This window comes from Podarcis muralis, chromosome Z (genome assembly GCF_964188315.1).
Source record: "Podarcis muralis chromosome Z, rPodMur119.hap1.1, whole genome shotgun sequence".
NCBI classification, from domain to species: Eukaryota; Metazoa; Chordata; class Lepidosauria; order Squamata; family Lacertidae; genus Podarcis; species Podarcis muralis.
In genome coordinates, this window is record NC_135673.1 from 10,608,011 (window position 1) to 10,623,999 (window position 15,989).

The 15,989-nt window shown below is 45.1% G+C and overlaps 1 protein-coding gene and 1 long non-coding RNA gene across 5 annotated transcripts; both read right to left on the reverse strand.

Moving 5' to 3' along the window:
* Positions 1-3,540: 3,540 nt before the first annotated feature.
* LOC114589554 (uncharacterized) lies at positions 3,541-6,241 on the reverse strand. Its single transcript, XR_003704690.2, has 3 exons — positions 6,139-6,241; positions 5,400-5,532; positions 3,541-4,111 (listed from the first exon to the last, which is right to left on the reverse strand). It is a non-coding gene; the product is annotated as an uncharacterized LOC114589554 (long non-coding RNA).
* Positions 6,242-8,348: 2,107 nt separating this feature from the next.
* Positions 8,349-14,500, reverse strand: LOC114589467 (stomatin-like). Of its 4 annotated transcripts, none has more exons than XM_028715827.2 (7): positions 13,563-14,498; positions 12,955-13,058; positions 11,601-11,670; positions 11,109-11,191; positions 10,725-10,928; positions 9,410-9,544; positions 8,351-8,744 (listed from the first exon to the last, which is right to left on the reverse strand). In XM_028715827.2, exons 1-7 carry the CDS (start codon positions 13,600-13,602, stop codon positions 8,550-8,552), a joined length of 831 nt encoding a protein of 276 aa, XP_028571660.2. In that variant the 5' UTR covers positions 13,603-14,498; the 3' UTR covers positions 8,351-8,549. The 4 variants fall into 4 exon arrangements, with proteins under 4 accessions (XP_028571661.1, XP_028571666.1, XP_028571660.2 ...); XM_028715831.2 differs by having other exon boundaries at positions 13,328-14,498; XM_028715828.2 differs by lacking the exon at positions 12,955-13,058 and having other exon boundaries at positions 8,349-8,744; positions 13,328-14,500.
* Between the last annotated feature and the right edge of the window lie 1,489 nt (positions 14,501-15,989).

Below are 15,989 nucleotides of genomic sequence, written 5' to 3' on the forward strand. Positions count from 1 at the left end.
CATGCTGGCCACATGACCCGGAAGCTGTACGCCAGCTCCCTCGGCCAATAAAGCGAGATGAGCGCCACAACCCCAGAGTTGTCCATGACTGGACCTAACGGTCAGGGGTCCCTTTACCTTTAAGGTAACGAAGTGGCTCTGTGCCAGAAAACAAATGGGTGGGCCAACCTCCCTCAACTGGCTGGTAGTTAGAAAGACAAAGGCCAGAGTTGACAGTTGAGTGATGGGGGCTGAAAGGTAGAAGCAAGCTGTAGGCTGGGAAGCCAGGTAGTCAGAGCCATGCCTAATTTCTGTAGGAATCCAAGGCTGTGGCTATGGGAGAAGCAAGACTCTCTTGAGGTGTTAATGCTGTGAACCCCTCAATCGTAGGCTCATGTTGTGTATATGTGTAAATAAACCATATTGCATAAAGACACCACTGTCTCCGTTATCCCTCATTCCAAAGGAAACCAAACCCTGGGTAAAAGCCCCAGAACTCCAGGAATCTCACACTGGTTTGGCATGTGTTTAATAGACATACATCTACAGCAAACTTAAAAAGCAACCATCTGTGTGTTACCAACCTATCTGGAAGAACATTTGATTTGTTTAATTGTATATCTTGTTTATTACATTTCCCCCATACTTTAATTTTCAATATATGAATGGTAATTTCCAGGATATTCAACCAGTTGTCAGAGAGAAAACATAGAATTCTTTATTACTGCATATTCCTCAGGCATATGTTTGGTTTGGACTAGTTTACATTCATATGAATAATATTGTTATTCAAGTTATGTTTAATTAATAATGGGGGGGGGGAGTTGTTGTTGTTGTTTAGTCGTTTCTTTGTGACCCCATGGACCAGAGCACGCCAGGCACTCCTGTCTTCCACTGCCTCCTGCAGCTTGGTTAAACTCATGTTGGTAGCTTTGAGAACACTGTCCAACCATCTTGTCCTCTGTCGTCCCCTTCTCCTCGTGCCTGCAATCTTTCGCAACATCAGGGTCTGAAGGTGCCCTAAGTGGTATTGGGTGATAACCGGGGTGGGGAGAGTCACTTTTAAAAAATGCTTCAATCTGAGTGCTCAGAAAAAAGAAGAAGAAAATATGAGTGCTCAGCTGTGTGTGAGCATTCAGTTTAAGTAAGGAATGCATCTATTCTTTTGGGGAATGCTATTTACCAGGAACATTCTTAACTCTATGCACAGCTAGATGGATAAGGGAAAAGTCAAGAGAGTGAAGATGAATGAAAGGCTAACTAGGAGCCACTCGAACACCTGGAGGCCTTGGCCAGGCTTCTCTGGAGGGGCTGAAAAGGACATATACATTTGGAAGTAATTATAATTCAATTATTTTTCTCTTTCATTCTCTCTCTTCCATACCCGGCAGGGAGGGAAATTTGTGATTGCTGTCACCATCTGCAGTGATCATGGAGCCCAAGAAAGTAAAGGACAAATGTTGAAAACCCAATGGGGGGGCATTTTAACCTCCCACGACATTGTGTAACTGACTTTAAGGAACACAGGAACTTCAAAGTAAGACTGCAACCATTGCCTTATAACTATTGTAAGAACAATCTTGTGGGCTCGAAACACCCCACCATGCAATTCTAAACTCATTTACTCATCAAATAAGTCCAGATAAGTTTAATTCGACTTACTCATTAGTAAGCGTGTAGGATTGCAACATGTTGGTCTCACATCAAAGTTTCATTAAGGTGTGACCCCAAAATTTTGGATCCCCTCCCAACTGATACCAGTGTTTTGTGCTCATTTTGTGCTGCAAACCATGTGTTTTGTGCCATCCCCCAATGGAGTACTTCATACTCAACCCAGGGTTATAGACATCCCAAAATCCAATTTTTTATGATCTCCTTCAAACTGATGCCAAAGTTTTTCCTAGTTTTGTGATGTAAAGTAAGTGGTCTTTCCTGTCCTGCCCCCCATCTGCTGTGATCCACAGAAAATCTTAGCAGTACAGTACAAGCTTTTAAATGTTTGTTTAAAAAAGAATTTATTGTAATCTTGTGAAATAAAAAGATACAAATACATATAACAAGGTGGGGGGAAAGGCACAAGGCTTGAATGGCAATTCCTGCATGGATAAGATTGGAAAAGATGGAGGGGGGCAGAAAGGGGCTGTTGTTGCTTTTTTTGCTATTATTTTTGTTAACATTTATGATTACAAGGATTTGGTTGGTTAAGTTCGGTTGATTGCAGTGTGTGGCTTGTTTGTATGTTTGGGGGGGGGGGAGTAAGGTTGGGTCAAGTTAACCACACTGATGTGGGTCATTGTCTTGTTGTGCAGCTACGTGATAAAGGGGAACCTTTATTGGAAAAGGTGGGGTGGGGAGATCTATTTTTGTTATTATTTTTGTTAACGTGTATGATTGCAAGGATGTAAACATGTGCTTATAAAGTAAGGGTTCAGAATCTCTCTCCTCGCCCCCCCCCCCCTGACTATGGAAATATATAAGTGAGGGTTTTTAAACAAAACGGGACGGGAAATCTGCGACGATGAGGTTCAGGATAACGTGGATGCTGCTGCAACAATGGAGGAAGGGGAAGGCTGCTCTGAGCTATACATGCACCGTTATGTCAAGAGAGAAACACCATTCCCTTACTAGATTTGAATATTAAAAGCCCTTAAGTGCCGGAGCACATAAAACATATAAAAACCTTGCCTCCGAGAAAAAGAAAAATAGAAAGCCCGGCCGCGAGCAATCCCCGTCATGTAATTAAAAAAGAATCTGTGCAGCTCTGGTGAGAGCGTCTTACCTCGACGCCATCTTCCTCCCTCCACCCCAACCCCCTCCTTACTATTATTAAGACTGATTGATTGATTGAATTTTATATACCGCCCTATACCCGGAGGTTTCAGATTGATGGGATTAAAGGAAGACAAAACTATTAATGAACTATAAGGAAGCAAATTAAAATTTGGACTGTTGGATCGTTGGACAATTTATGATGGAGAGGAATTAAAAGCAAACCGGCCAGAAAGGAGCAGATTTTTTTGCACAGAGAACTGGAAAGTCTAACGGTGGGGCAAATCTGCTCGAGTGCCTCGGATCACGGGGAGAGGCTGTAATAAGAACTTGAACTGTGAAGGAGAAAGTGGTTACCGCGCCCCGCCCCGCCGCCGCCAATTATGGGCTGGGTGGAAAATGCACCAAGCGAGATGGTCGACCTTTGAGTTCCTGCTGTAAAAAAGAAAAGAAAAGGACCCCCGTTTAAATGCGACGAGGGACAAGGGAGTTGAGCAGCAAGAAGATTATACACGCAGATGAAAGGAGAGGAATTTTTATTTAATGTTATATAATATTGTTCAATAATTCAGCAGGGACTGATAATCTGATAAGTAACCTCACTCCCTGAAATTGGAAATGTTAATTTAATATATGTGCAGGAATTGATTGATGGATAGCTGTTTGAAAAGGAGTTGTTGTTTTTTTAAAGAAAATATAATGTACTGGAAGGTTATTTGTAATGTTTGAAGGCAAACTAGAAATAATTGGGGAATATGATGCAGCACTAAGAACTATTGACATATCCAGGAGGGTGTGCGGGAAGTCAGATTTGGAAAAATGTTAAACTGGTTTTTCTTTGGAAAAATGTTAAATTTGTTTCAGTTGGTGGCCGGTTCGTAAATAAAATTGAAAATCAGTAAAAAAGATTTGGCAAAAAAAAAACACCCCTAGAACCCTGAAATAATAATAAAAAATGGTCAACAAGAGCATACATACACACATACAATCAGTGTTCTGGAAAATAGCACCAACCATTTGAGGAGCGTCCAATTGATGTGCAATTGCTGACATGCGGGTCCGGCAGAACGGGGGAAGACATGCTCATGTGTGTGTGTGCCACTGGCAAAAGTGGGCAATTGATGCGAGATAAACAAAGGATGGAGGTGTTAACAGTTGTATATCAAGGTATCGAAGTCACCACAATTTTTTGGTTCGAGGGCAGAGGTGTCTACTTGGCATAATCAGTGGGTCTCTTTCGCAGATGACAGCCGTTCGTGGAATCTTCTGTTTCCGGAGTTGCTGTCTTCCGCAGAGGATGGTTGTAGTTCCAGATCCTCTGATTTTGACCTTGCTGGTTTGCGGCCACTGCAAGTGATCTGTACTGAGGCGAAAGGGACTAATTTCAGCAATGTAAAATCCAAGTAGCCCACTAGATTTCTTTGTTCAGAACTCACAGCATGAGCTGTGGTGTAGCGTGGGAGGGGCATGGGGGACATGGCCCCAGGCGCAGAACATGGGGGAGCCCCCCGTGAACCGGATAGCTCTCCCCCCCCCATTCTCGCGCCCTGCCAGGGGTGGGGGCTGATGGCTGCGGAGGGTGAAGATCTCTGCGTGTCCTGCCATGTGTGTCCTGCATTCCCAGCCGCAACTCCTCCTTCCCTGGGTCAGGAAGGAGGGTAGCTGTGGGGCACCCAGCTGAGGCTCCCCCTTCCCTGGGTCAAGGCTGACCTGGGGGCAGAGAGCAGCTACTGTGTCCAAACCACCATCCGGGACAGTAGTGCCCCCTAGGTATAGGTAAAGGGACCCCTGACCATTAGGTCCAGGCATGGCTGACTCTGGGGTTGCGGCGCTCATCTTGCTTTACTGGCTGTGGGAGCCTGTGTACAGCTTCCGGGTCATGTGGCCAGCATGACTAAGCTGCTTCTGGCGAAACCAGAGCAGTACCACAGTACCACCTGCGTCTCACAGTGCCCCCTAGCCCTCCCTCAAATCAAATTAAAAGCAGTTAAAAGCCACCTTGAAAATGACACGCAACACAACATTCCTAAAATCTGTGTGTGTGATGGTAAATTGATGCCCACCCCCCGTGGCATATTACCAGACGGGTGGTGCAGGAAATGCACCAGGCAGTAGAGCCTATGGAATGGAGAAAGAGTGCCTGTCTTGGGGCCAGAGGGTTGTTGGCCCTTTAAAGGCTTTGAAGTTCTAACAATCTGTGTTGTCCCATCCTTCTTCGGACAGAGCTCATAAGGGCTTGTCCACAGCTCCGTATGAGCCACCCGCACCCGTGTTTTCTACGCACGGGACAAGGGGACGTGTGGATGAGCCCTGAGATCCCAAAGGTGGTGTAAACATGAGGGCAGGGGAAGTAGTCACTTTAAACAGAATGTATTTACAGCTGGGTTATGCAACAAAACGTTGCAGTCTGGAGTGCTGCCCTTCGGGATTACAACCACTCCATTCCTATCCCGCACTCCCTGCCAAGCATTCAACCTTCCATGGCTGAACTCAGTCCTCTTTAGGCTACTTTTTGAATCACACCCCTACGCCAAGGTGGGTGTTGTTGTTGTTTTTAAATCAAAATCAAAAAACAATAACAACAATTATTCTGTGCTTCTGTAATCCTTGGCCTTACGGTCTTGCAGGCAATGCATTCCTTCCAGGCTTACCTTCTTTCCCGGGCAGGAGATTTCAGAGGGTTTGTGCAGCCTGCTGGTGGCATTCCATGTCAGGACCCAAGGCACAAAGGCATGAAACTGCCACCAGCGGACCCAGCATGGATGTTGGAAGTTCCAGGGAGGGCTGAGGAGAGACCCAGAGAAGTTACTGTTAGGACAAGAAGCCAGCATATAGGCAGTGCTCTGGTTCACTAAATGTTGTTAGACTGTCGTCATCACCACCACAAGAGAGTGGCTGAAAACAGTGCTTTCCTCCCTAAAAAATATGTTTAGGGGTACCTCATTTTCCTACTCATATTGAAATACTGCCCCTCAATGATGCCAAACTTAGATTCACAAAATGTTTAGCGGTATGTGTACACCTGAATATATATTCAGCACTGGCTGAATATATATTTTTCTTTTTCTGTCTCTTCCTTTCCATGTTAAACTAGATTAGAGGGGGCCAGCCTCCCCCCAGAGTTGATGAACATTCCCATTCAAATGGTGTGTGTGTGTGTGTGTGTGTGTGTGTGTGTGTGTACTGTGTCATGTGATCAAGTATGTGCCCCCGCCCTATATTTCATTCAATTTGGCACCCCTAACTATATATAATACTAACATTTCCTTTAGAGCCTTCATTATTCTCTGCCAAAAACTTGCCTTTCTTTGACCTTTGATAGCTATTTGCCAAAGTTTGTGATTCTGGACCCTAGAGGTAAGTCCGCTAGAAATGTCAACATTCACTTACAGCCAGAAGTTTGTCAGATGCCATCTTGTCAACAAAATAAGCAAAGATCACCACAGCAGATCTCTCTAAACCCTGTATGTGCTGAGGATACAAGAACCTCAAGAACCTCAGTTCAAACGGACACACATTTCGTTGCTAAGCAATGGCTGTTGGTGACATCAAATGCACAGCCACCACACCAAGGTTCTACAAGAGTCAGTGTGGCATAGCAGTTAGTGTTGGACTAGGACCCGGGATACTAGGGTACAAGTGTCCAAGGACTCAGTCTTGAGCCAGTTGTCCCCTCTCAGCCCAACCTGCCTTGCAGGGTTGTTGTGAGGATAAAATGAGAAGAAGGAGAAATAGGTATGTCACTTTGAGCTCCTTGGAGGAAAACTGGGATATGAATGTCTTAAACAGATCAATAAACATAACAGCCACGCAGTATTCCTTAAACTGCATTTTGTACCTGATGTTCATCTATGCTTGTTGTACAACTAGATTGACAGTATCACTTCCAATTTGCCTGACTTGGGACACTTGTTTTAGCTTAACCACAATCTTGCATGTGAACAGACTGGCTTCATAAGGACGCAGACTTGTTTCAACCACGCTCTCCTGTATCTAGGATTATTTCATGTTGCTAAATACCTGGGACATGCTCATCAGCAAATAGGCTTGCAATGTATTCAGAGCCACACTGTCTGTCTCTGATGCTGGGGGCTACGTACACGAGTGTTAAAACACATTGAGGTCATTCATAAAATGATAGGACTGTAGAGTTGGAAGGGACCCTAAGGGTCATTTTGTGCAACTCCCTGTAATGTAGGAATCACAGATCATTTGCCCCTCTGTGTGTTTCAAGTCACTTTTTAATGTTGCTGTACACACAACATAGAGGCCCTTCTTCCTGTGATTCCTCCATGAGAGGTCCAGAGGATGACAACATGAGAACGGGCCTTTTCTGCAGTGGCTCCCCACTTGTGGAATGCTTTCACTAGGGAGGCACCAGGCAAAAACATTCCTCTCTTCCCAGGCTTTATCCATGGCCTTTTAAAATGTGTGTGTGGTATTGTTTTTGTTTGTTACTATGGTGTGTATTTTTGTGTTTTTATATTGTAAACCACCCTGTGATCCTCAGATGAAGGACAGTACTGAAATTTTAACAACAACAACCTGATTTGTTCCACCACACCAAACTCCTTTTAAACAAAACTGGCATCTGAGCATGTGCAACGGTTGTACACACCTCCGGATGGAAGATTAGGTTTGAGGGGAATTGCACCAAGCAGCAGTATTTCCCAAGCCATTATAGGACACCTAAGAATTGTAGGTAAGATCATTTGTACTTGGCTTCAAACACCAGCAGTGGGAGATTACTGGGTGCAAACAATAATGTGCGCTCTGCTTAAGTTGGTGGCCACCACCGCATCTTGTCATAGGAAGTTTCATAGTTAAAATATGCCCTATACTGATTCACCCATCATTCAGGTTCTTTGGATGGTTCTTCAAATATCTCTCTGTGTGTATTGGGCTGCAGGGAGGTAGGAACAGAGGAAGCTGCCTTAGACTGCATATACACTCCCATTTACTCTGCATCCAGTGCATCCCACAGCTTTTTGGGGAGGCAGTATACATACGTTAGCCACAATTCATATTCCTCCTCGTGTTTCTTATGAAATACTGCATCTTGATATGTTTTTTTTCTCCAAACCTGCTTCCATCTGGATTGGGAAAAAGAATGACCTTGTTGTATTTTAAGCTGGTAATGTCTACACAGCTTTTTATAGACCGAACTGGTCTATCTACCTCAGTACAGTCTACAGCGACTGGCAGTGGCTCTCCAGGGTTTCAGACAGGAAGTCTTCTCCAGCCCTACCTAGAGATGCCAGGGGTTGAACCTGGGACCTTCTGAATGCAGCCTATAAGGCCCTTAGAGCCAGTGTGGTGTAGTGGTTAAGAGCGGTGGACTCGTAATCTGGGGAACTGGGTTCACTTCCCCGCTCCTCCACATGCAGCTGCTGGGTGGCCTTGGGCTAGTCACACTTCTCTGAAATCTCTCAGCCTCACTCACCTCACAGAGTGTTTGTTGTGGGGGAGGAAGGGAAAGGGGAATGTTAGCCGCTTTGAGACTCCTTAGGGTAGTGATAAAGCGGGATATCAAATCCAAACTCTTCTTCTTCTTCTTCTTCTTAGAAATCAGAAATGGGACAAAGGGGGACAAAAGGGAGATGCGCAGATGACTAAGAATACAGGGTTAAAATCAGTAACTTTATTCCTGTTTGGGAAGAGAAGTGAAAAAACAAAATGTAAAAAAAACCCTCTGCTAACAAACAATTAAATTAATGTTCCTTTGTCCAACACTGCATTGCACTTTTAAGAAAATCTGGGCTCCTGAGAAACAGCCCCTCGTCCTGCATCTATATCCCCAGTTAACGTTTTGTTCCAATGAGACATTGCAGCATATCCAATGGCAGCGGAAATATAATGGTAGAGTTCTTCTCAGCAGCGATAGTGGTCAGAGTCTGTAGGTAGCGAAGCTGGAGGGCTGCAGGAGACTCTGTGATCACTATGGCGGCTTCCTTCAAGGCCAGGGAGGAGTTCCTTTCACCTTCTGCTGCAATCACCTAGAAGGGAAGAAATTCCAGGTAAGGAATTTGGAGTTTTACATCAGTGTGGTCTTATGTAATAGCTGCACCCATTCCTAAGTAAGTCAGACCTAGCCACAGGCTAGGAATGAACTCATTCAGTTGAATGGCTCTCACCTTATTTCATTAATGAAAGCTAAGTCTGTTAGACATCTATAAAGAAAGTTAGAAAGCAAAAATGTGGAGGCAATGTTCTAAGGCTTATTAGGCAGCTGTGGAGGTGCTGCCATGATTAAGGACACTATAGTCAATCACTGTTGCTAGGCAATCAGAAGGAATGTGAGACATTTCCTCTATCTTCCCCACCTGAAAAGAATCATTATCTTCCAACAGGAGTTGCTCACAGCAAAAAGTACAGGTACAGGAACAAATAAATGACACCTTGTGCCTTTAATGGCTGTGTGACTAGGAAAAAATGTAACAGTATGGAAATAGACTTGTGGGAAACGGAAGCTTGGAGGGCCATATTTGGCCCCAGGGCCTGAGGTCCCCCAACCCTAATTTAAAGTCATAGACCCCAGGTTAATAGCCCTACAATGCCAATGTTGGCCTTTACTGTACTTCCTACTGCCCCTTTGCTGTCTTCTGGGTGATGAACTTTCTGGAAAGTCACCAGCTAAACCAAATCTATAGAACTCCTGTACCTTTGCTCTTGCTTCGCGGGTAGCTTCTGCTTCAGCAGCCATGGCTCTCTGGAGTTGGATGGGCAGCTTCACATCTTTGATCTCTACCCGCTCCACCTTTATGCCCCAGTCATCTGTGGCTTCATCTAATGTGATCTGTTTATTAAATATATATAGATATGCAGGAATGCACTTGTCCATCAAGATATTATTATGCAAGAGGTCAGGCTGGGCCAATGGAGGTCACAGAAGCTGGGATAAAAACAGGGAACTATATTAACCCCATGGGTCAAATGGCTATCTTTCCCCCAGTCCTCCTGGACTACAGTTATGTCAGGTGACCTTTTTGCCCTTCAAAATCCCCTTCTGAAGCTCTGTTTGGAGTTGTACTTTGAAAAGGCCCGCAAGAGCATAAGATGAATCTGCTACATCAGCCAGTGTTTCATCTTGTCTAGCATCGAGGCCAACTAGATGCAGTGGTGGAGCTTCTTGCTCTGGCACTGGGGGTGGAGAGCAGGCAGGGGCGTGGCTGTCGCACGTCCCGGGGGCGTGGTGCACAGCCTGCAGGGGCATGGCACATGTCCTGGGGGCATGGCGTGGAGGGGCAGCTGTGATGGCACCCCACCGGGATCATGGTGCTGGTGGCGGTGCTCTGCCCCTGCCCCCCTTCTTCCTCTGCCAGTGACTAGATGTCTTAGCCCACAAGCAGGACATGAGCACAACAGCACTCTGCCCACCTGCAATTCCCAGCATCTGGTATTCAGAGGGAGATTATCTCTGACAGTGGAGGTAGAACATAGCCATCAAGGCTAGCAGCCGTTTATAGTTTTGTCCTCAATGAATTTGACTAATCCCTTTTCAAAACCATCCAAGTTGGTGGCCATCACTGCTTCCTGTGGGAGCAAGCTCCATAGTTTAACCATGTGGTGCATGAAGAAGTCCTTTCTCTTATCTGCCCTGCATCTTCCAACATTCAGCCTCATTAAGGTCAACTCCTGTTGAGTGCTTTAATTCCAAACACCAACAGAATGCTACTGTTAGATTATATAGTTCCATCTCCAAGTAACGTATACCCTTCACACTATAGATAGACCAGTGCTTATAATCATGCTTATAATCCAAATACAGTTGTTGTTTATCAACAAGCAGTCACATTCCAGCATTTCATGCATCTGAAATTAATTAAAAAACACGCCGTGTTCTACATGCTTTCTGCTCGTCCCGACATATAAGTCAAAGCTTTTTTTGTTAGTCATATCCCCTCAGAACAGACTTTCAATTCCATACTCCAAATGGGGACGTGAATCACCCCACAACTCAGCCGTTGCTGTCATACCTGCATGCTGTGGGCGATTTCCTCCCGGTCAGAGAGGATCTGAGAGAGGCTCTTGGTCCCAAGAACGTTCCTCAATGTGGTCTGAGCCAGGAGCCGAGTGGCTGAGTCCGCATAAGCAACATTTGTCACAGAGAGGATGGCGTTCTGAACTCGGTAGTAAACCACACCGTCCACAAGAACCGTCACCGAATCTTTGGTAAGAATCTAGGGTAGAAGCAGGAGGAGGAGGAGTTACAAAATAAAGCAATGAGTCAAAGCATGTTTCTATTAGTAGCTGCTAAGAACATGTCAGGAGGAACCAACTGCAAGCAGATGAGTTATTAGACAATGATTCTATCTGGTATTCAAAAGAGATGAAAGAGGTCAAGGACCAGAAACACTTACTTCCTGGGGGGCTATATCAAATGACACAGTCCTCATGTCCACTGTGACAACATTGTCTATGCAGGGCAGGATTAAATAGATACCTGCAGGAAAAGAAATTATAACCACCACTGGAGACGTTGGTTTGCACAATTATAGTGAATTAATGCACTCTGTCCCCCTTGTTCAACAAACCTGCTAACTTCTTTTCCAGTTAGTAAAGTGACAGGGAAATGCATTGAAAACTGTCACACCATATATTAGCGCACAGCCAACCCTGAAGAATCCTGGGAGCTGTGGTTTACCCTCTGCAGAGCTGCAAACCCCAGCATCTTTAACAAACCACAGTTCCCAGGATTCCTTGGGGGAAGCCACATGCTTTAAATTCATTGTGTGGACCTGACCTAAATGAGATGGTCCTTGGAATCGTGGGTAGGCCAATGGCAAGGGTAAAAGAGAGGAGAAACTTGCAGCAAAATCCTGTTGTATGCTAGAACATAATATAATACTCACCTGGGCCTTTTGCACCTTTTAGGATGTGTCCTAGTCTAAAGATGACAGCTCGCTGATATTCCATGACAATCTGAAATGGAGGGACAGCGGGGAGTCACATATAATATCCTAGAGAGTTTTTGCCACCCCACACGTTTCAGATTATACATTCCCACCAGTGGCTGGAGAGCAAGAGGAGCTGGGGCAACCACAGAGCACATAAAACTTTTACCACGCCCCTGCTCTGCTTTTGCTGCTGCTCCCTCTTGAAAGGAAGGGACAAACAGCAGCTGCCCTTGACATCACACTTCTTGGTGGAGTGGGGATTTTCAAAATTATTGTGAATTATTTTGGGACTATGGAGGGCGCTGTTAGTCTTTTTATTTTTATGTATTAGTAAGTGGGAATATTTCTTTATTGTTTACATACTGCTAACTTTTTCCTATTACTATTATGTGTGTGTCTTGTTTTGTTTTGTTTTGTCTTGTCTTGTCTTGTTTCCCTAATAAATTGTATGAAACAATGTGTTATTTGATTGCCACCGCCCCCCTTTTCTATGGTGTAATGTATTTATGCATATACATTTCTTCAGTGTAAGTTGCTTTGAGACCTTTTGAGTGATAAGTGCTTAATAAATAATAATAATAATAATAATAATAATAATAATAATAATAATAATAATTTAATAAATGCAAATTGTATTTGCAATGTCCATGCTTGCTGTTTACAGGGTAGAACAGCTGTCCCAGAAGTTTGAATAATGAAACACAGTGACTTTTGGCAATGCTTGAAGCTGGGTTATGCAAGCAGTGGGGGCTGGTGCCCATTAAGACTGGTGGGACAGAATACAGGGAGCCCAATAGCAGGTAGCACCAGAACCAATGACAGGTGAGGCCATTCTACCTTCTTTTGAATTCTGCAAGGGCAATACTGAGATTGAATAGGAGTAAGTTGACAGGCCGTGAACCCCCCCCCCCCCCCCCGGTAGAAATGCAGTGGTACCTTGGTTTGCAACCATTTTGGATAACAACCACGTCAAACCCGGAAGTGCGTGTCCCTTTTTTAATACAACCCTTTTTTTCCTTTTTTGGATTTCAACCTATTTTTTTGGAGAGGCCCCATTAGCAAAAGTGCACCTTGGGTTACAACCTGTTTTGGTTTGCAACCAGACCTCCGGAACAGATTATGGTTGTAAACCAAGGTACCACAGTAAAGAAGAAGACAGGCAGGTGGGGGCCAGCTGAGGACAGACTGAGGTCAGTGGAGCAGTACCCCCTTTGCCCTAATGGACCATTTAACCCCTAGCAACCATAATAGCAGCGTAAAATCTCAGAAGCAGGACTGCTTCCCAATGAACTCTCTTCTTCTTCTTTACCTCAAAGCAGAGAAATGCGGACAAAGGGAAGGTCACAAGGAAGAGCAAGAACGAAAAGCAGACCAGGATCCAGCCACATGCCCCAAGGTCGCTGCTGGAGTTCTCTAGAGGTGAGGAGAGGCACACACATTTGGAACGTGTATATAGTTATGTTATTTCTGCTTGTTAAAAAAGAGAAGCAAAAATTATGCAGCCGGAAGGGGGAAAAACAATGGTTGCGATCACTACAAAAATAAAACATTTGCCTGGGGAAACTTCTGGCCTTCCAGATATTATTATTACTGATTATCCTCCCTGCACCCAAAGGACCCAGGGTGAGTTACTACAGTTAAATCAGAATATTTTTTTAAAAAAACATTTTAAAGCAACTTACAGAAATAAGGTGGGTCCTAAAAATGCGCATCGTGGGTGTCAAAAACTGTTGACAGATTCCAACTCCTACCAGCCACAGGGAGGCCCACACGCTGCAGGATGAAGGCAAACGCCCTTCCCCGTTGCCTGTCCCTTAGTAAGGCAGACTGCTCTTTTACATGGCAGTTCCATTTAGCCACCATAGCTATTTACTCATTTTTAAAGCATTGGCTTCCACCTTCATAAATCTGCCCTACCGTTTAACCTGGAGATCTCCCGCTTCTCCCGGGCGCTCATCCCCTTAACCTCCACCAGGACACCGACTGACTTGCCCAGCTTGGCGGTTTGCTGCAGCCCCAGAGCAACGGGAGCTCCGGATCACAGCCCCGCTCCAGCTTACTCGCGGTCGACGGCGGTTGCTCCACCAACGCTCGATCTGCCTCTCTTTCTTCCGCCCAGCCCGACGGCCCCTGACGACCCCCGACGGCTCCTCCTGGGTCCGCACTACACGTTGCCCCTTGGCAGAGGGAACGCGCGACAGTCCGGCTTTGCGTTCGCTTTAAAGCCCCATATTAGAAAGCGTATAGACGGCGCTCACTGAGCGCTTTGCCCCATGGAATCCACTGGGGAAGGAAGGCCAGTCATTCAGCCGCCAAGGGTGCAAACCTCAAAGGGGGCACAGTTTTATAGAGATGCGTTTTTGTTATATCTTATAAATTTCTGACAACGTTTTTCTTTTTACCTTTTGAAGAATTTCATCATATCTACCCGTTTTTGGAAATTGAAGTTAGAAAAGCGGGGGCGGGCGGGCAGGCGCAAGTACCGGTACTTAGCCTTCCCTAGGGCGCAAAATAGTCTGGCGCCGGCGCTGCTGAGAACTTGGTTAACACGCGCTGGATCGCTCAGGTTTGCTTACTTGGGAGTGCAGCCCCTCTTGGGGCTTCCTTACTTCCTAGTAAACGCGCACAGGACTGGGCTGTAACAACAACTGTGGGGACAGGATGCTGGGCCTTTGGCCTAATCCAGTGGACTCTTCTTATGTCACTATTTTAACAAGGCAATCCTATGCATTCTATTCGGAAGTAAAAACCTCATTAATGGGGTTTAATCCAAGGTACAAGACTTCAATCTCTTCATCTCCACCTGCAGTGCTAATAGTCATGAATGGCAATTGCGTCCACCTGAGAGGTGCCGGAACTGAGTTCCTGTGAGTTCCCCCTTTAAAAAAGCTCCTGCCCGCCAGCCCCCCCCCCCATCAGAGCAGCCAGTTTAAACTGCTTAGAGCATGGTTAGGCAAACTAAGGCCCCGGGGGCCAAATCTGGCCCAATCACCTTCTAAATCCAGCCTATGGACAATCAGGGAATCAGCATGTTTTTACATGAGTAGAATGTGTGCTTTTATTTAAAATGCACCTCTGGGTTATTTGTGGGGCATAGGAATGTGTTCTTTTTTCTTTTTTTTTTCTTTTCAAAATATAGCCCGGCCCCCCACAAGGTCTGAGGGACAGTGGACCGGCCCCCTGCTGAAAAAATTTGCTGACCCCTGGCTTAGAGCACTGGTTCTCAATGCTTGTGGCAGGAGAGGGAGGCAAGGAGAGGGTGGGAAGATTCAAGGACAAATAAACATTTTAACATTTCACTGTAGTGCAGTATTGCATCAAAATGTTTATTTTATTTGCAGAATATGGATAAATGTCTTTTCAAAATGAGAGCAAGATCATCAGGTGATACTGAGGACAATCCTAGTTGTGATCCAGAATCACTCTTTGAACACAGTGGAGAAGACTTACTTAATTTGAAACATATTTAAGGTGCTTATATAAAAAGATCATTTATCATTATAGTTTGGGAATGACTCATGTTCTTTTGTAGCTGCATTGTGGCATCCACTTTCTAGATGTCCTGTGATCCTGTTATAAAGTAGTTGTGTTGTAGATTATAAATCAAGCAGTGCTGGGAGTTGTTTCTTTTCATTTCCCCAAGTATTTCGTATCAGTCAAAAAACTGGTGTGGTGTGTGAGCAATTTTTTATTCTGAAGGTGTTGCCTGGAGAAAAAAGTATGAGAAGCACTGGCTTAGATGGTTGTTTACGTTGCTGCTGCTGCTGTGCAGTATATAAACGTTGTTATATAAAACTAAATAAACCAAGAGCGCTTTAAAGACTAACAAATTTATTGTTTTTGTGGGCTGGATTCTAGACATCAAAAAGTATTGTGTTGTTATTATCAGTTATATTATGATCAGTTAAATTTGTATCCGGCCCTTTCTCTTTAAAGCAGCCTAGGACAGCAAACAGGGACGCAGGTGGCGCTGTGGGTTAAACCACAGAGCCTAGGACTTGCCGATCAGAAGGTCGGCAGTTCGAATCCCCATGATGGGGTGAGCTCCCGTTGCTCGGTCCCTTCTCCTGCCCACCTAGCAGTTCGAAAGCACATCAAAGTGCAAGTAGATAAATAGGTACCGCTCCGGCAGGAAGGTAAATGGCGTTTCCGTGCGCTGCTCTGGTTCGCCAAAAGTGGCTTAGTCATGCTGGCCACATGACCCGGAAGCTGTATGCCGGCTCCCTCAGCCAATAAAGCGAGATGAGCGCCGCAACCCCAGAGTCGGTCACGACTGGACCTAATGGTCAGGGGTCCCTTTACCTTTACCTAGGACAGCAAACATCAAAATGCTAGAGCAATGCA

Coding starts and splice junctions, on each gene's coding strand:
- LOC114589467 (XM_028715827.2), bottom strand. CDS start 13,602: ATGAGCGCCCGGGAGAAGCGGGAGATCTCCAGGTTAAACG. Junction 11,671..12,954: donor CCGCATTTCTCTGCTTTGAG/GTAAAGAAGAAG, acceptor CCTCCATTTCAG/ATTGTCATGGAATATCAGCG. Junction 9,545..10,724: donor AAATCGCCCACAGCATGCAG/GTATGACAGCAA, acceptor TTTAATAAACAG/ATCACATTAGATGAAGCCAC.